General features: G+C 38.3%; 1 protein-coding gene across 1 annotated transcript in view; it reads right to left on the reverse strand.

Annotated features, from left to right (window-relative positions):
* Window positions 1-515: 515 nt before the first annotated feature.
* CDYL2 (chromodomain Y-like 2) overlaps window positions 516-20,272 on the reverse strand; it is a 57,968-nt gene continuing 38,211 nt past the window's right edge. Inside the window, 6 exon segments of the mRNA XM_008638836.2 lie at window positions 516-4,966; window positions 4,969-5,032; window positions 7,155-7,298; window positions 8,007-8,217; window positions 12,785-12,957; window positions 19,789-20,006. Coding sequence (XP_008637058.1) covers window positions 4,881-4,966; window positions 4,969-5,032; window positions 7,155-7,298; window positions 8,007-8,217; window positions 12,785-12,957; window positions 19,789-20,006 — 896 coding nt within the window. The 3' untranslated portion in view covers window positions 516-4,880.

Below are 20,272 nucleotides of genomic sequence, written 5' to 3' on the forward strand. Positions count from 1 at the left end.
GAGCCCCTGGCAGAAATGTTGTCTGGAGCCATGGGGGGGGACCACAGGCTGATCCACCTTCTCCTGCACCAGGCTGGGGCTGGGCTGAATCTTGGCCTTCCTGAAAAACACCACTTCAAAATCCAGTTCCCTCATGTGGAGCCAAAATCCTGCATGCAACAGCTGGCTCTGGGCAGGAATATTTTAGGTGATGTGCAATAGCAAATAGTGGAAGCGATAACAGTGGAGAAGGTGTCCTAGAAGTGTGTTTGTGAGACAGTTCTTGGTGGTTTTCTATGATTTGATCAAGAAATGGTAATTGAAATGGATCATAATTGATTTCAGACAGTTCTTATTGCAGTGTGTCTTAGTGCCCTGGGTTTTGCCATTTAAAAAAAAAATCTCTTTTGAAAAGCCCACTGTGTGCCTGGTCTCTTTGGGAAGGCAGGAGCCCATGAATAGCATTATCATATATAATGGCTACCACTTATCACGTTCATTCTGATTATGTAAAACTGAAAATCACTGCATTGAAATGAAGTTTCAATGTTTTTATTCAAAGCAGCTTCTCACAATGTATAAATACTGCATATTAACACACATGAAAAATACAACTTCTAAGGCACCCAGAAATGTGTCCATACACTAGTTACAGGACCATCAACAAATAAATTGTGTACAATTTGATCTAGACAGTCAATATTTGATATATCAGAAGATACAAGTCCCTCAGTACTGTACCAGTTTCAGAAAATATTTACAACACTGTGATATAGGGGTGCCTGTACCCTTATAATATTATAATATGTACTCATCATTACAAATATTAGAAACTGTTTTAGTCTGTTCCATGGCATTCTGACAAAATAACTTAAGGGCCTAATTTGCAAAGTTCTACAATTAATTATTTGTGCAAGTTCTGAAAATAAATTTACATTGACATAACTTGTGAATTTTTGGTTCTTTGCTTCATCTCAGAGGTTTGGTAATAAGCCTTACCAATAGACATGCCATCCCAGCTGAACATCACTCCTTTCCCAATAGCTCAGTGGATACATCTTTTCCCCCTTACACCTGACATGGATGAGAACGCAGTGTTTGAAGCAGAAAGAGACTACTTGATCTTCGGTACAAATGTCAAACTAGTTCACTGGCAAAGGAACTAATGCTTTGTTAGAATAATGCAATTCTTTGGTCCTTTGTTTTTATGGAAGGCATAATATTTTTATTCACTAAAATTCGAAATCCTGTCTGTGAGCAAGCAAGCTAGTGAATGACTTTCAGTGTAGTATTTAAAATAGCAGTAAAGAGATTTAATATGGCTTAAAACATACGGTTAATTGGGCAGACACAGATAACACATCGAGGATACCAAGTACCCAAATGTACTATGATAAGATTGTCTATAAGTCTCTTATGTAAACTTCTTTAGTGTCTCCTAAAGAGTGCTGGCTTTAGCCAGATTTGACTTTTATAGACCCAGCCACACAAAGCCTGAGATTAAACTACCATGGTTGGGAGCACAAATGCACAGTTTATATATAACAAAGCCCATGCTGACAAGTCTACCTATGTTGTTCAAAAGAAACAACCCGTATTATCCTTTTCACAAGAAAAACTTAAGGCCCTGTACTCTGATTTGCTAACTTTCTTACAGCAATTATTTGGGGAAGTCCTTAGTGCTACATAAGCAATTATGCAGCTTTAAAGATTTCTTGTACCTAATGGTAAGGCTTATTCACAAATGCAATACATTTATAAATTATATTTAAAACTGTAAAGGCTGGCAAAATAATTAAAAAACCCAAAACCAAAAATAAAAGAAACCCCAACCAAAATTGTCTGTTCATCCCTAGCATTAAAAGAGCATTTCATTCTAATGAAAAACTATTGGCACAAAACCATTATATTATAGATTAAAAGAACAGTTCATAGTAGTGAAAAAGATTGCCTAAAACGCATACCCTAACCTACCACAGAAATATAAAAGTTTATATTTTGAAAATATATACTGTATTAAAGTTCGTAAGCTTATTTATTTAAACAGAAATGTACTGAAATAGTAAACTAAGCAACACTTATCTACAGCAAAAATATACATGCAGGACAACACAAAATAAATTGCTTACCTTTAATATCTACAAATGCAAAACTGTAGATTTTTAAAGATTGTACAAAACAATTTACACAAGAATAAAATAACATACTCAAACAACAAATTGCATTTTTAATCTTAAATACTGTGAATATTAGTAAAGGTACCCAGACTAATATGTACAGTACATCTAGATATCTGAATACCTAGTAAGGATAGAAACACAAGAGAAAATTCAGATTCTGATATTTAAATACTGGAAAAGAAGCTTTCAACATTGTTATTATTCTTTTTTGAAGGGAAAATAGATTCCATGAAAACTAGATTGTAACTGTATAGATATGAATAATTAAAAATGTTAACTATGGTTAGCGCTTGCTTTAATGGAAAAATAATTATAGAAAATGTATTTCAACCATTCCTTTGTCATAAAAAATGCTAAGATACAGATATCTGAAAATTCAGATGAAATGGTGCAGTTTAAAAGATCCAACAACGTAAGATTCTTCTCTGTTTGCAAATCTCATTCGGAACGCATTCCTTCACATTGCTGAGCAATCTTGCTATATTTATCTACAAAAACTAAGCATAGTATTGAAATAAACTTCTAATATCTTATTAACACATGACTAGGACTTATGGCTCTCTGGACGGGAATAAAGGAAATAAAGGAAATTGAGGAATCGTGGTACTTTCCATTGCCTTTTTTCTCTTTTTCTGAAGGTATATGCTGGAGGCCTGATTGTGCAAACGTGTGTGTGTGTGAGAGTGGTTTTCACTTGGGTGATCCCTCTTTTTCCAGGTGACTCCGTGTGCACCTGCCATGCCGGGGCCCGAGGCCTTGATCCAACGCACCCTGCGGCACTGCTGGCAGGTTGTAGACAAAAGCAAGTGTTGGTATAAAACAAGTGGTGCATCCATCACTTCAAATAGTTATTGAAAGAGCTCTCTTTCAGTCATTTTAAAATAAGCTAATGGTTTTGATAAGTTTTTTTTAAAAAACATTTTAAACCGGCTAATTAGAAGCCAGATTCTGTCTTTTTAATGAAGAATTTCCATGAGAACTTCTGCATTTAGGGTAATGATTTCCTTAAAATTCAGTGGTACAATTAGGGCATAAAAACAGCACTTCTAATTATTTGTGGAAAATGAAATGTTACGTGAATGTGTTGAAGGCTACTGTTTACTGTAATCACCTGTTCGTTAACTTTACAAAGGCTTTGTTGAAACTCTTTATGGAAATACTAAGAGGGAGAAAGCTGAGCAGCCTCATTTGCAGAGGTTTAAACCATAATAAGTCACTGAGCTCAAGGATGAAGAGCAAGTGCACAAATTACAAAGCAAACAAATGTGCAAAGCTTCTGCTTCAAGAGGTTTCAATTTGGGCGTACTATAATGGCAGGTGAAGTCTCAGAGCATGCTCCTGTCCTTTCCACATGAACTGCCCATAGCAGGAAAGAACTGAGAGAGATCCAGTGTTCAGAAGTCAGTCAGTGTCACTGAACAGTACTAGGATCACATTCGAAAAGAGCAGATTGGATTTTTCTTGTTTATTGTGGACTGCTTTTATGGATAGCCATAAGTTCTTGTAACAGGTGGTGGGGTGGCCAGATGTGGAGAGCTGGGAAAAGCAAAACAAAACCTCTGCCCCCACTTAGTTCAATGCCTAGCACCTTGTATAAACTGCTGGCCCACACCCAAAGGCCTCCAGAGCAGAAATTATCTCACACCTGAGGAATCAGGCAACTAGACTAAGGCTCATAAGGATTTGCTTTTAGACTTCAGACCAAAAGGGGTGTTTAAACCTGAAAAACAGTACGATGCCACGGAACGGCACCACTCACCCTGTTACTGATATCCGGCTAACAGGAATATAGTAAACTTAAATAAAGCATCTTGTTGGCGAGCCCTTCAGTGCTCCTCAAGAAGGCAGAAAGTGAAGAGAGACTTAAGGGGGACTCACTGTGTCAGAATCCACTTTTTTTCTCTTAACCCTGGCAAATGAATCTGTTTCATACATTTTTTGGACAATTTCACACATAGAGGAGCATGCATGTGGCTGTTTCGTTTGCTGCCCACAACATTCTGTGGGTTTTCTGTATATTCTTTATTTTTCTACTCAGTTTGCTGCTAAAATTGTGTTTGCATTCTCATGTGATGCTACTAATTCATTCAAGGGAAATATGAAAATAAGATCTGTGATCAATAAACAGCTGAATATGAACACAAAATAAATAAGTTAAATAAATTCAACAAAGAAAAAAATTCTAGTTGTTTTTGTAAACTAACTTTACATATTATACATATAAATTATCAGATTTTTCCATTAAACTGTTAGAACTTAGAAAAAATAATTAACATATTTCTAATGTATGGTTTTTGGGTCTACGAAAGGTCGTGCTGACCCGGATTTTAGACTGAGCCCTCTGTGTCAGCCCAGATGTGCTGCAACAGCAAGAATAAGTTAAGAAGGACAGACAAAATAAACCCTTACAGGTGGGTGAGCCTTGCTGGGCCTCAGTGGTGCTTCTCAGCACATGGAATGTAGAGTTGGATGTGGATGAGCAATGTGAAAGATGCAGCCTCTGCACAGGTTATGTGCACTGAACGCCTGCCCACGTCTTGGTTACACAAAATCAAACCGGCTGCAAGCAGCTGTGTAGCTCACAAGGAAATCCACACAGCCACAGGCATTGGGATCACTGTCACAAATTCCTCACTGATGCATTGCCTCTGCTTCTCAAACACAGTCATGTCTGACTCTGGTCACAACTGGAGCAATCTCTCTTTAAGTTAGGCCAAGACATCAGACTTCATAAATTTTGTCTTGCAAGTAGCTGAATAATGAATCCAGTCCTTTGGAAGAACTCCACAGTTGTTTTAACAAAAAAACTCGTTCACATCTTCAAGTCCAGATTTCAGGAAGCTCCGCACGAGACATTTGGACTCTTCCAATACCTAAAGTCAAAATACGACTCAGTATTTTATTTTGAATCTGAGAAAATTGCTATGGATAATGGCGTGAACAGCATTTTTAGACTACTGACTCTGTTTTACAATCTAAATAACTTCTTTGGGCCCAGAAATTACAATTGATTTATAGCCACAACTCCACTTGCTGATAGTCAGCATCTTTAAGAATTGAGGTTGATGGGTTAGTGCCAGGTTTTTAAAGAATGAGGGATTCTGAAGTACTTTAGATTAATTGAAGGTCTGCCATGAAGCACAAGAAGGAGCTGACCTCCCTCACATTGAAATGAAAATGTGTGAGGCACAATATACTGGCTACCTGTTTTCTGGAAGGGGGCCTTTAAGGTTAGACATGTTGGAAACCCAAATGTGGATGTCCATCATCTTTAACAATTTTCCCTCATGTATTATTTCCTTATCAAAACAGAAAATAAGAAAGGGCCTTTACTGCAAAACCCTGTTAAAGCCTATTTACTTACATTTTTATGAAAGTGAAATATTTTATAAAAGAATGGTGCTGAGCAAAAGAAGCACCCTCTGACTGTGTTCTGGAGTTAGATTTACTTGGCAGATACAACAAATCACCAGAGATCTTTGCAAGAGAATGTGCAATCTCAAGCCCTTAGTAATTGTAGCAAGTTCTACAAGGCATGAACTGCAGGTCCATGGTTGCTCCCATAGTTCAGCTCATTTTTCCAAGACCCATGTTTAAACACATTGAGGTTGATTCTTTTAAAATTAATTTTGAAATATACAACACCAGTATGTATCTCACAAGGAACTCAACTAGTCAGACAAACCCATTAATAATTCCTACATTACTGATTTTCTGAGGACAGAAGATTTAATATAACTAATACAGTGCACTGTGGGAAGGGAGGTGCAGTCTTTTCACTCAGCTTTCTCAACACCTTCATGTTAAGCCCAGTTCCTCCCTGTTGCAGGTTTCAACACTGCTATTGCAAAGTAGTATTTGTCTTTAACTCAAGTAAATGGTGTTCATTGCAAATCAAGGGGCCTGTGTATTTTTTGTGGTTTGTTTGTGAACAAGTCTTTGGAGGTTTATCTTTGTCCACAAGTCAGCACCAGTTTTCCTAAAGGGTCTTGAGAAAATTTCATGGGCAGCCAATAGCAGTGAGGGAAGGAAGATTTCACAGTAAGGCCCAGAGGTTTTCCCAACTCAAATAATACATGTTATATCAGCATCATCAAATAAAATTCTGCTACATTTCCAGAGAGTTTCATTCTCAATGTCTTCTCTGAGATCTAATCTACACTTTGTTTAATTAAAAATCTCTTGTGTCTCTACCTCCTTTTACAGCAGATCTTTTAAATGAAACTGAGGGATGCCGAGACAGTTTCAGGCATAGGAAATATAGCAAGAAACGATAACAATTTTCACTTTAATTACTGCAGTTTTATTGCAGCCAGTATCACTTTCTTCACTGCATGTTTTTTAAACAAGGATATGCCCAGAATAGGAGTATATCTGCCTGAGGGGAAAAACCCCTAGGAAGTAAAGATAGGAAAGGATTTTCTTTCAACTGTTGTGTACACAAAAGGAAAGTTATAATACACTGTGACCAGACTGTGTTCAAATCCCTCTTGTCTGGATCTCACCTCTCCTTCACAGCAGAGCTTAGCTGGCACTATCCTACCCTTCTGGGGTGCTGTGTAGAACATTCTGCAGCAGCAGGAACTGTGCAGGTGCAGAAAAGAAGGCAGACTCAGCTGAAACATGGTAGGCCAGGACAAACTGAAAGGCAAATCTGTTTTCTTACGGGCCCTACAGAGGTTTCCCAGTACAGTTGTATAGTTCCAGACTGTTACACCTTCATAAAGGAAACCTGTCCTAAAAGCCCCTTTCAAAATCTGGGGCAAGGAGGTGCCACTCACATTGAATAAATGTAAAGATGGGAAAAGGAAATAACCCACCCTGCACCTGAAAAATGAGGAACCACACAACCTCACCGATCCCTATCCAGGTTTCCTGATGTCAGCCTTCTTTCACAGGTGTGGTTGTGGAAACTGAGGGCCCACATGTGACGAGCCTTCGGAGTGCACCTTACCTCTGTGAAATGCCATTTAATGAAGGAGTTTGATTTCTTACCACTGCACTGCAGGATGCCATCTCTTTCACTCGTAGCATCACTTCTTGGCTAAATGTTGTTGGCCAAAATACTTGTGACACCAGTCCTCTGCTGCAGGCTTCCTGTGCTGTCAGCTTTCTCCCACAGAACAACATTTCATTTGCCTGTGGAACCAAAAGATTCTGGTAATCTTGGGTTGTAATTCCCTTAAAATTTTTCTCATACTTGCCTGCTGTTTTTATGATTAAATTACAAATGTTCTTCTGTATCTTTCCATACTGCAAAATACTTTAAAAGGAGTTTCAGTAGCTATTTAAGGATTGTGCAGGTGGCCAGAGCACAGCATGGGTTTCATTTAAAAGAAATGTGCTGGCATGCATGGTGAATCTCTATTGCTGATCTTACAGGAGTAACTGTCAGTGATACTGTGTCGAGAGCCATGGAATCCAGTAGGAAATATTTGTGGGGCAAATTCTGATTTATTATACTGGTAAAAGCTAAACAGTCTTACTGGAATCATTGTGGATTATCTTTAAAGAGCAGAGAGCTGCATCTGGCTGTATTTCTGCCCACTCCTAACACAATGCAGACAACTACTCTCCAAGGTTATTCTGCTAATGTATTTCTTCACTTTTCTACCATGATGTTGACAATCTTTGCTTTTTTAACCTGTGTCCAATCTTTCTTGTGTACAGCAGGTGTTGTACATTGAATTCTGAGGTTATTTTGTGATAAGAAGTTGGTAGTGATTAGATGAACTTTCCACAGATTTCCATTAAAGACAATTAAGAAAATTGTTTACTTTTTAAAGAGAGAAAGAAGAACAGGAATTTATTAAAGGTTCTTCAGCAGTTTGAGGTAGGAAACCTTACCAGTGCAACACCCAGAATTTGTGGGAATGTGTATGATGAGCAGCCAGCTGGAGTGAGTCGGATTGTTGCATATGGTGTCTGAAACCAAGCCTTCTCACTTGCCCAAACGATATCACAGAGTGGTAAAATAGAAGCTCCTAACCCCAGAGCAGGGCCGTTGATAGCAACCACAATTGGCTTCTTAAACTGAATAAAAGCTTTTACAAAATCCCTAAAATAAAAAATAAAAGAAAGGTCTTGAATACAGAAGTAACACATAAATACCCAAGTTTAAAGTACTTAATCTGAAAACAAATTAGAACCACAGAAGAACACAACAAATGCCCAGTTTTATGAGGTCAGAACTGCAAGATACTTCCTAGTTTGCACATGGAAAAGTTTGCTTATTTTTAGTTATTTAATCTTTCTGAGTACCTGGGCTATTGTATAGTTTTGTGTATGTTGTATATGACCTGATTAAGTGGATTGCACTGAGTGTTGTACTTTTTGCAGAAAGGTTTGATTGGGTTTAGTTTTACTTCTGGACCAGTAGCTCCTGAGTTTGTACACATGACACTTCTTGGTTTGCTCCACAGTTGGCTGGGATGGACCCAGTTTGGCTACTGATGAAATATTACAGTGTGAAAGACAGGACACTCATAGGTGGATCACTGAATATTTATTTTTTTCAAAAAGTTCTCTTAAGATTCTGTGTCAAAGGTTACTGCCAGTCCCATCAGAGGATTGGGAGATTGTCAATGTTTATGGCACACCAGCAGAAAGAACAAGATGTGCAAAGGGGAGTCACAGAGAGAAATGTCTGAACAGGGCAAGTGATCTGTTGGGTCTTCATTGCAAAAATCTTCAGCAAAGCCATTACAAAGCAGATGCCCTTGCCTGACTACCCCAGTAAATGTGATGAGAAATAACAGGGAAGTTAAATGCCATCAGATTTATCTGGATGAACGAACTGGAATATGTTAAATTCTGTGCAATGAGGAGATCTTTTAAATAAGTTACCTACCAGCAACTGTGGAAAGACATCTGTTGAATGGAACAGCCTTTACTCCAATTAGAAAAAAAGCAAGAGTGTAATTGTGGGCAAATTATGGGCTCCAGCAGTTCAGTGCACAGCAGGTATATGGAGGAAAATGAGATGCTCAGTTACTTTAGAAAAAATACATGGATAAATCAAATTCCAAGCAAAAGAGGAGATTCTGTCCCTGCACTGGGTATTTATTAGATCCAGAGTGCATCTTTGCTGACAGATTTTAGGAAAGAAAATTTTGTCAAATGTGGCCTTTGATGAGTTGCTGCTCTCCCACTGAGGCCAAAAGGATCCACGCCTCTGTACCTGAGCACAGGTGGGCCCTGCAGGTTAGAGAGCCCATGTGGCAGGTGGGCAGAAGTGCAGGGGCACTGGCTGTATTTTAAATGAGGCCAAAGAGTCTGAGATGACCCAGCATTAAATTTTCAATTAATACAGTCTGGTTTTCAAGTCCTCTAGTAAGGAGTTAATTTTTGACCATGGGAGAATAGAGAATTGATGCAGCTCTGTTCACAGTAATAAACCAGGAGATCACTGTCAAGACAAAGAGAGTGAAATAAGGAACATTGTTTTTGTCTGTTCAAGCCTATTTCTGTCTAGAGGAGAGCAGAGTTAAGGAGAGTTGTGGTTTATTTTCATTGCAGAAACAATGCTGTTCCCTTATCTCATTATTTCTTTGGTAGTTTATGACTGAGTTGTGACTGGATCATTGCACCTCACTAATTCCAGAATTTTGAGATCCTCAGTAGTTACGTAAGCCTTCCAGGTAGGACCACAGTTAGGAACAGGGATGTGATGAATGATAGGTAAAAAGAAAGCAAACTAAGGATAAATGGTGGCAGTAAATCTGAGGACTATGTGGAGGCAGATAAAAACAGTGTTGTGGAGAAAAGCAGGAATCATGGTGATAAACAGGACTGGAAGTGAATATGGAAAAGCAATTACGGATGTGGAGAGGAAACAGATAATGTGGAGGAAGAACAAAGCAGAACACGTTAATGGAGGGGAAAGGTTGAAAGAAGTCTTCATATGAGTGAGCAAGGAAGGGAGGACCTGGAGATGGGGAGAGAGTGGAAGATAACATTGAGAGGGTACAGCAAGCCTCTGTCATGAGGGAAGAATGGGGAGCACAGATGATGGTAAAACAGATGGGTGTGCAACATGCTACGTATAGGATGGAGTGGAAGGCTACAATATTGGGAGATTATGACGGGAGCAAATGCCTGCCTTTGGTCTCCAGAAGCCGCAGTGACCAGCACTACATTTATCTTTGTTTCCTCTTTGGTGCGTTGCTTCAGTGGGTCACCTCTCTACCCTGAACCTGGCACGTTTCCAGGTCTCCAAACTGTAAGTTCACACATGGAGTTTCTGGGCTACAAGATAATTGTTTCAATTCAAAGCAGTCTTTGAAAAGGATTTCAGATTGCAGCTGTTGTTGCACAGTAGATCCAGATGCTTAAAGATAGGAAAATGTGTCTGCAGAAGGCTGCTGGTTTGGCTAGAGGATATCTGGGAAGCTGACCATCGAACACACACTGGGATGCTCAGACACCTCTGCACCGTTTCAGGCTCTTGCTGCTGGTCAGTGCTTTTAAGTACATCCAGGGCTGTAAAGAAGCTGAACAAGTAAATTTGTCCTTGTCTGTTTTCTTCTGAGCACACCCAGAGTGGTGAGGCTTAGGTGCCACAACGCTGCCCAGATGATGGTGTGAGCTCGGTGCTGGGAATGCCTTCCAGGGAGTGTGCTGATCCCAGGGCTCTGCAGGCCACACTGTGCAGCCTGTCTGCCTTTTCCCTGCTCTGGGAGGGAGTGTGGATGGTGGCAGCTCAGGCTGGTGGGTCTGTCATGGATCGGTGATGGATCTGTGATGGATCTGTGACCAGTGCCTGCAGAGGAGCTGCAGTGCCACACATCTGTTTATTGCAAACCCCGCTGGCAGTGGCCGAGGACACAGCACCACCAATGAATAAACCCTGCATGGGAGAGGAGACTTGATGGGGATTGAAGCTCCAGCTGTAACTTGTGACCGGTATAGGAGAGCCACGCTTTGGCAAGTGGAAACACATGGTAACCAAGAGTTCCATTTCATTTTGATACACGTCTACCTTGATGTAAAGCAGTGGAGGCAGAGATCCGTGGATGTGTTTTAGGACATCTAAACCACTGAAAAAGCAATGCACACTTTTCCTTCTCTTATTACAGTGTATTTTCCATGAGTTGAGTCCTTTGTTCACAGAAAGCACAGAGAGTGCTAAATGGAAAACATAGGGTATTGTTTCCAGAAGTACAATAAAAATCTATTTTCAGTGGGCCTGAAGCCGACATTCTTGACAAGGAGCAGTACATTGTACCAGTATTTCAAGAGTGTTCTGTAAGTCCAAGGGTGGAAAAACTGACTATCACAGTCTGGCTTGTATTAATTTAAATGTTGAATTGGTAAGTATACCTGTATATTAGATGTGTGCAAATAAATGTAAGCATATATAATAATACCTAACTGCACAATTTTTACAAGAATAATATTAAATTTGTATCTTTAGTGGACTGTGAGTGTGCCTGTGTTTTCAAACAAGAACAGTGATTTTCTTCCCTCACTTTTTTTTTGGTTCCACATCGTTAAAAACCCCCTCACATTTAAAAAATAAAATGAGGATGTGTCCTTCAAAAGGTTTCACTTTTAAAAAATATCACTCATGATATTCAAGCACAGCTAGGATCTTATAAACAGATTGTAACTTACTACATTTAAGAAGTATCTTTTAAATTCTTTCAAAATAATTGCTACCTTGAGAATTTCAAAAGTTTTAAACCAAGAATCCAAACTGATCTGCAGTGGTTGTAACCAAGATAATTGGTGGTTAATGTATGTTGTGTAATAACTAAACCTGATCTTATGTTATACGAATAAATCCAAAGTAGAGATATCTTGTAAAAAAAAATCTTTACTATTCCTTCATAGAATTGTTGCATAAAGTTTTAAAGCTCTCAGAAGAATAATAATTATTTGTAGGAAATGGGGGACAAAAAAAAGGGACCAAATCCTCTCCTGATACAGACTGGTGAAATACCACTGGCTTTAGTGGAATAATGTTGATTTATACTGGAAAAATCTACCTTGTGGATAAGGGAATATTTGGTGATGTGTTGTGCAGATTGATTTGCAGACTGCATGGCATAAACCCTGGAATTCTATTCAGGTGATGTGATATATATATAAGGAAAGTCACATTTTAGTTACAAAAATAAAACTACATTTACATATATATTAAGTAATTTAAATTTAAGAAGAAGAGTGGAGACCCTTCGAGTAAGGCTCTGAAATACAGAGGCAGAGTGCTATTTCAACAGAATATGAGTAAGCCATGGATTCCCATTTGGGCTGAAATTCATGAAAATGATGAACATTAAAACAAGTAAAAGATCTGCCTTTCAGGAACCACTTTAGAACATGAAGCAATACTGAATTTGAAAAAACAACAACGAAGCTGTATTTGAATTTGAGGAATGCTTTGAAATATTAAATACCGAGAATTGGAATAAAAGAAATCCCTGTGGATATTAGCACTGGAATAAATGTGCTTTCTTATCTAATATAGAAAGGTCCAAGTTTCTTTTTACTAAACAAATTTGCAGGACTATAATTAGAATGCAATCAACATTTAAATATACAACACTTTTGGACCTGAAAAATATCTTCATAATCACACACTGCATTTCATAATTTAGAGATCATAGGTAAGCTTGGGTCACCTTATAGCTTCTGCAATCCTAGTGCTTTCCTTTCTTCTGTCATTGGATAACCTGCCAATTAAATATGAGTAATCTAGGCCACTACAGAATACACTTCCCACTGCGCTGAGAAGTAAGAGTTTACTGTCATCAGCTGATGCATTGCACAATGCTCTCCGAACTTCCTTCATGATCTGTGGATAAAGAAAAGTAAACAATTCGACAAGCATGCCGTGGCAATATCATTTCCCTATTTTTACAAACCTTATTGATTTTGAGAGACTTAAATTTTGGGCACTATTAATACTTACATCAATTATATATAATTTTAATATAGAATGATATTAGAATCATTAGAATGGTAACACTGAGAGTTTGCAAAATGTTTTATATTTGGCAGTGCTTTGTTGATGCTTTATTAACTCAAGGACGTTTTAGGACTTGGCTGTTCTTTTTTGTATGGGAAATTCTACCCAGTTTATGCTACTTGATTGCAATTTAATAATTCCAAATATCACTTTTTTGTTTTCACTGTGTACATTCAGTGTTCACCACTGTATCATCGGGAACATGTTTATCACAGCAAAAGCCTATTATTAACCTCAATAGCTTGTAAGCAAAATCAGTTTTCAGTTCTTTAACTACTTTGGTTTATATGACTTCAACCAGAGCAAAGCAGGACAAGAGGACATCATATACATCAACATGACAAATATATTATTCATTTTTCTGTGGTCAGTGACATTTTTACAGTTTACAAAAGTTAAAGCAAAAAAGTCTCTTGAAAAAGAGACATTTTGACTCTGTTTTACAAATGGATCAAGCTATTAATTGCACCATAAGTCAAACCTTATAAAAATCTGTATAGAACTGAGCTGCTGGTATTGTACAAAAATGGCCTTTCACCTGAGCAGAGAATTGTTTTATAATGATTTTTAAAAGGAAATATTATTTCATAAACTTCTGATGGGTAACTTCTTGTTTGGTCACAATTGGGTGTGGTTTGTGAGCTGTAACTCATTTCAGCCCCCTTTTCTCTGTAACGATTTTCTCCTCACTGCAGGGGCCATGATTCCATCTAGTGTGACACCCCCTATCCTTAATCATACCCATATGTCAAAGTATTTCCTATAGACAGGGTCCTGCTGACTCAAATTTTTCTCCTTTGCACCAAAAGATTTGCTGCTGGTGTAAATTTAGGTAAGAGAGAGCTAAATGTGGCTGGGGATTTAAATAGAGTTTCCATGTGAGAGAAACCCAAGAATTTTAGCCTGTGATTATTTCTGTTCACTACTTTCTGTTTCCAAAACTTCTTTAGATCTCTAAAGTGCCTTGTTTAAGAAATGTCCCTAAACACTGAAGTTTTCTTGATGCCACCCTAGGTAGCCTTTTAATAGAAATCCTGTGGATTGTGCTGCTTTCCCTAGGGGTTTGTGTAAAGATGATTATTACTGGCTGCTGGGACTGGGCATGAGAGAGCAGGTGGTGAACTTTTAGATGCTTCACTTCTGCAAGAGCACTTCAGAATGCCTGTAATACTGAGTGTGTGACAGTGGGTGGAAGTGAAGTAATTAAAAGCTGCAGAATTTGGAAGTGTATTTGAAATTCTTATGCAGGTACAAAAATGTCATCAGCAATTTTAGGAGCACTGTTCATTCTGAGAGTCTCAGAGGCTCTCTCAGCCCTCAGCTGGAAGAAACACAGCAATACTCCACATATAATGGGGAAACAAAGGGGATAAACCCCTAAAACCTCTGTTCAATGTTAAAAGAGAAACTTTAGAATGTGGTAGATAGTCAAATAAAAAAAGATATGTATTTTGGTTTTCCTAGTTCCATGTGAATGCAATGTTGTCCTCTTAATTCACTTTAGAAGATCTCAGAATCTGCTCTTTCTTAGGGTGAATGTATAAATAACATTAGGGAATACCAGTCAAACATTTTCTATCCAGTGAGGAATGTTGCATTAAATATGATGCCATGATACTCCATTCAGCAAGTTTATTATTCCCCTTCCTCCAGTGGTATTTGCCTATGTGCCACCTCCTTGCTGTTAGCAGTGCTCTCCTTCATACACATCATTACTGTTACAAACTTGCCTCTTTTTTATCTCACCCCTCACTGATCTGGATGACTAAAGCCATCTAAAAGCCATCCAAATTTTTGAGCAGAGGTTACACTTATTATGGGAAAAAACCAAATATTCTGCCATCACTGTTTTTCAGTGTTCTGGAGAGGATGACATTGAAAGTCTGTTATTGAGTCAATTTCTGATATGGTTGAAAGTGGGAAGGCTTTGGTTACTATTTTTGAGCAGGAGGGGAAATTTAGTTCAACTGCTCCACTTGTTTCTATCAAAAGAAACCAGGAAACCATTATGTATCAGCATTTTCAGACTCCCAAATGTATGTTTTCTTCTAAGCAGCTCAAAGTTTGTCATTAACTTTATCATCCAAAGGCGCTTGGAGGCTCATTGGAATCCAGCAATGACAGCCAAGTCAATTCTCACTCCCTTGGTCTATGCCATGGTTCCTTTGCTGGTGCAGTGCAAAATTCCCTGGCTCCCCTTGTCACTCAGCCTGGTTACAGCAACTGCTGTTCACTGCTGCTTCTGGGAGCCTCGGCTTTCCCCATGGGTTATGGGTTATGTGGGGATGGGTACTTCTCTCTGCTATTTCTAGGATTACAGGGAAGCTACAAACAGGAAAATAATGATAAAAGAGCTGGTTTGTCTGCCGGGTTGCCAAAGTGTGTTTTAAATTGAAGTACTGTAAAGTAATTATAATTTTAGTTCAGAACTGCTCTGTTTTTAAGGACAAATTTCTATTTACTGTGGTGACGAATTCAGTTCTCAAATACAGAGATACAGCCTGTCTTTAGTTACATTCCTTTGTCAGTTCCATATTCTTTTTCTTTCTTCCATAGTCCTTAAACCTTTCCCCATTTTGCTATAACTATGGCATTTGTCCAATTAAATTTTATTTTCTCTAGTGGACCAGATCTAATACTACTATTTCCAGAGCTCCTTAGCAATATTCTCCAGGTCCATGCTTTTATTAATTAGCTTTTTTATGGCCTTTTAGGTAATTTTCAGTTGTGGGGACAGTATTTCTATTTGAATGCATTTGATGAAAATTTCTGAGGAAGTATTTACAGAACAGTATGGGCCAGTTATTTAGGTTATGATAGTTGATTGGACTGTAAATTTAGAACAGGCCTACTGCTTCACTTACTGTTTTATTGAAACATAAATATATAATAAAATTATCACCTTCTCAGAAGTTGCTTATATTTTTAATCCTCTCAAGAAAATAATCTGGTTCATTTTTGAACAGGACATCTTGTTTTGCAAAATAAACATGAACCAGTTAAAAACTTCATTAAACTTCTAAGAGCTTATTTTAGGGCCCTTTGCTGGATGAAGGAAATTTCTAAAGGCATTTGGTGCCCTTTGCTTTCCATCTTGTTACATTCTGGGAAAATCAAAGAGCTGGGAATTTATACATAAATAATTACACAAAGTATCCTGAACAGAAGTCTTATTCACACAAATAGAAGCACTAGTTAAAAAATTTAACTTCTCTGAGTCTCTGAGGGCTCACCTTCTTAAAGGTAATTATTCTGTAAATATTACCATAAATCCAAATTTTAAAGCCATTCCATTGTTCTTAGAACCTCTTCCCCACTTGTGCCTTTTTACATAAATAAACTGTGTTACTGCCTGTGCAAACAGATTCCAAGTCCATTCTGTCCAGCACCTAAAGGACTTGGGAACCTCTAGAGCTGAAGGCACAAGCACTGGCCCAAATCCACAATTTACTGCTGTATGACAGCAGAACCAGAGAGAACAATAAACTTGTACCTGCCTCTTTTTTATTATTTCTAAGTTAGGAAAAGTGAAGCAAACCACTGCTCCAAAATGCACCTGGCAGAACTTTAAACCCTGTAATTCACATGGCCAGAAATTTGAAACCTGATTCTTGTGTATGAGAAAGTACTTGAGGTACTTTTGTCACTCCTCGATGGAAACTCTGGCTTTTTAGGGAATGTTTTGCTTTTAATTCAGGGGAATATTAACTCCTAGCTCTGTTAGTAGTGTTAAATAAAAACAGCAGATGGGTCCATTTAGTTTGAAACAGAATTTGGATCCTTGAGATGTGCTGAGTTAAAACAGCAGCAGCATCACTGGAGAAAGAGCTTCAGAAGCAGCAAAAGTCCCGCAAGAAGAAATGCCTTAAAGGATTTTATAATGGTGAAATATTTCACAAATATATTTAAAAAACAAATTTTAAAAGTAGCAAGCCTAAGATACTGAAATAAGTATAAGCTGTACTGTTTCATGATACTGTCTTGGAAGTTTTATAAGCTCTTGTAAAAAATAAGAAAGAATTTCTATAGTGCCCTGAACATTTTTGTAGAAAAAACTCAATTACTGAAGAGGCACTGAGCCAACTTCAATAAGTTCAAAGGCTGCTGGAAAGAGCATTGGCACATTTCATGCTAAAATCACCTGCAAAAATGGGGTTACCAACAACACAGGATGAAGAGTCAGGTAGGCTTCTCTAGACTTTCATATTTTTTTGGGCATAAATAAGTTCTTTGTCATTTTAATCAAATTGGCATAAATATCAGAGGCCAATGGTTGAACACAACTAATAAATTTCATCTGAAGAGTCCGATAAAGCACAAAGGGAAACAGAGCTGTTGAGGGGTGAGAGGAATTTTGTATAAGCTTAAGTTTAAAAGTTTAAAATGATTGTTTGCAGTGCACACCTTTTCTTTTTTTAATGTAGATGGCTGGGTATAACCAGGCCACTATTTAGCCACTTCAAGTAGACCTGCTCTGAATAAATGATTCATTTGCTATTTGGCAAACATAATTTACTGAATGTTTAATAAAGCTTGAAGTTAGCATTTCTTTACACAAAATGAAACACACTTTCTTCATTTTGTAGGAATTGTGTTTTTCTATTCACTGGGAATAAAAGGCATCAAAACTGAAAATGTTCTAAACCTCCCTAAAACACTTTTATCAGTTTGTCTCACCTATGGCTAGGGGTGACAAACTGCAGGGACAAGTCATTCAACACATTCCTCCTTTCAGTTCCTGGGGTTTTTGCTGTAATTGCCAGCAAGAATGTGAAATTGCCAATCCTGGAGGTGCTGGATTTTGTGGTGTGAATGATCATGGGCAGCAGCCTGGACTGAGGCCAAAGAAGCCGTTTCACATTTGCAGCCATGAGTCTTCCAAGGGCAAGAGCCTGTGATTGCTCTTGGCCTGGATGAGGTTTAAACAGACAATCTCCATGAGGAGAACTCATTACCTGATTAATTCCTGACCATCCTGGTCAGTAAAGTGGTTTTCTAAAATGTATTTCCTGGTTTTCAAGTGAGCTTCAATAAAGGTTCTAGAAATAGTCTACACTGGTGATGCAGGGAGAGGACTATTACATGCTTATCACTTATTCTTCCACAGAGGTGGGTTCCTGACATATTGAAAACTTTCAAAGGATGAAATTGATTGGTTTGGCAGATCCAAAGAGCCTGAATTAATCCCCTGGTTAGAGCACCTGAACACTACTGATGTGGAACAGTACAGCCAGAAATGTAAATGTATGTCTGTTCTGACTGAACACAGTAAGTCCATGATTTTACATTTTTTCAGGCCCTTGAGCTCCTTCACTTAAATTACCTGCAGTGTCAATTAGTGGTAATTAAGACAGAGATGGAATGATGGATTTGATGCAATCTAATGCATTTTAAGGAATTAGTGTTAAAAGTGAGTGTTTGGTGTTCTGTGGTAATTACCAAGATAGTCCTTCTAAATATTTGGTAGTTTAAAAACCAGGAGTGATAAATGTTATGTACCATCAGTTTTAGCCATTTAATATCACTCAGTGTATTACTGCCCATGTGTACGTGTGCATTTGGGAAGGGGACTCATCATACCTGCCAGTTGTAAGTAATTAACTTCAAAGTTACTCATTTTCTTATTGAATAAAATGATTCCTCAAAGCTACAATCTACTCTTCCCTCAGGTGGTGCTCAAACTGGAATTTCACACAGTCTTGAAGTTGCTGTGTAGGACGGAGCTGTGCTGGAGTGTCTGGGGGCAGAAAAGGCCGAGATCTCCTCAGTGAGGGCAGCCCTTGGAGGAACTCTGCCTGCAGGCTGCTCAGACAGGCCAGACTGGTGCTGGGAGGCAGCTCCTGGTGTTCCCTCTGTGATCTGAGGCAGCCCTGTCCATCAGGCCATTACTGCCCACGTGGAACGGGGCTCAGGCATGCTTTCTTCTCTCCAGGACATCCACCCTGATGCAAGCACTTATGGACACCCCTTTTCTTCTAACATGGGAATGGTATAAGAAGGCATTGCAGCCACAGGGAATGGAAGGAAAAGCTCCTCAACCCTTCCAGTGATCCATGTATGTACTGGGGAAGTACAAGCTGCAAGTCTGAGTCTGCCTTTATGTTTGGAACAAGGGAATTCATTAATATCTTTTATATGTGGTATGATTTTATGCAATTCAGCTGAGGATAGAGCCCCTAATTGATTAGGATTTCAAAAATAAGGACTCATACAGTGATTCAGAGAAAAAGTAATTAGAGATCAAGATAGAATTTAGAACGGCTGTCTCAGGATATAAACTGAAATTCTCTGTATACAACTGGAGCACTATTTAAATTAGTAAAAGCAGAAAGACCAGATTTCTCCTAAGGATAGTAAATATCAGTAACTTCAACATGTGAAAAGCTGCTTCACACAACTCCATGCTGGAAATACTGATTCTGCCATTTCTTTCGTTAATTTTTTTTTGTCAGATGTGAATTAAAATTTAATTTCCATTGCATTCTTTTGGATAGGAATTCCAAGTGTAAAAAAGTTAGATATGTCTGTACTCTAGATTTATTTTCTAAAATCATAAATTAGGAAAAAAAATACATAAAATTGAATTCAAGTGCAGTGTTTGCAAGATTACCCACACATTAGGATGGCTTTCTTTGGCTTTTAGGGCTAAATACTTACCTCTGGGGTCAGTGCATTGTTCTCTGAAGTCTGACTTGACAGCAAAATATGTGTGAAACCATCTTCTTTCCGGACAACAATGTCCCTGAAGCGGCAGTTACTTTCGTTTTGTCGCACACTGTATCTCAGTCTCTTATCGAAGACATAATCTTTCTCTCCATCAAGTTTCCTTTTCACAGTGCTGTGTAGATTCAAGCTTCCATTGGCCAGAGAAGAACCTTGCAGATGGAAAGAATCAAAGCATAATTACCTCTATACCATCAAAAAAGTGGAGCGATACTCTCTATTAGTTTCAACAACAACAATAAAATACAGTGAGATAAATAAAAAATGTGTCTGGCTAGTCAAATGTGGCCTCAAGCCATTGTTCTTATTCTGTACTCCAATGTGCAGAACTTTTTGTTCTCTGATCAGACAACCTCTAGACCCAAGGAACTGATGCCATTTTGGAGAGTATCCAGCAGTAGGGCAAGAGAAGCACTAT

This window comes from Corvus brachyrhynchos, unplaced genomic scaffold (genome assembly GCF_000691975.1).
Source record: "Corvus brachyrhynchos isolate BGI_N302 unplaced genomic scaffold, ASM69197v1 scaffold26, whole genome shotgun sequence".
NCBI classification, from domain to species: Eukaryota; Metazoa; Chordata; class Aves; order Passeriformes; family Corvidae; genus Corvus; species Corvus brachyrhynchos.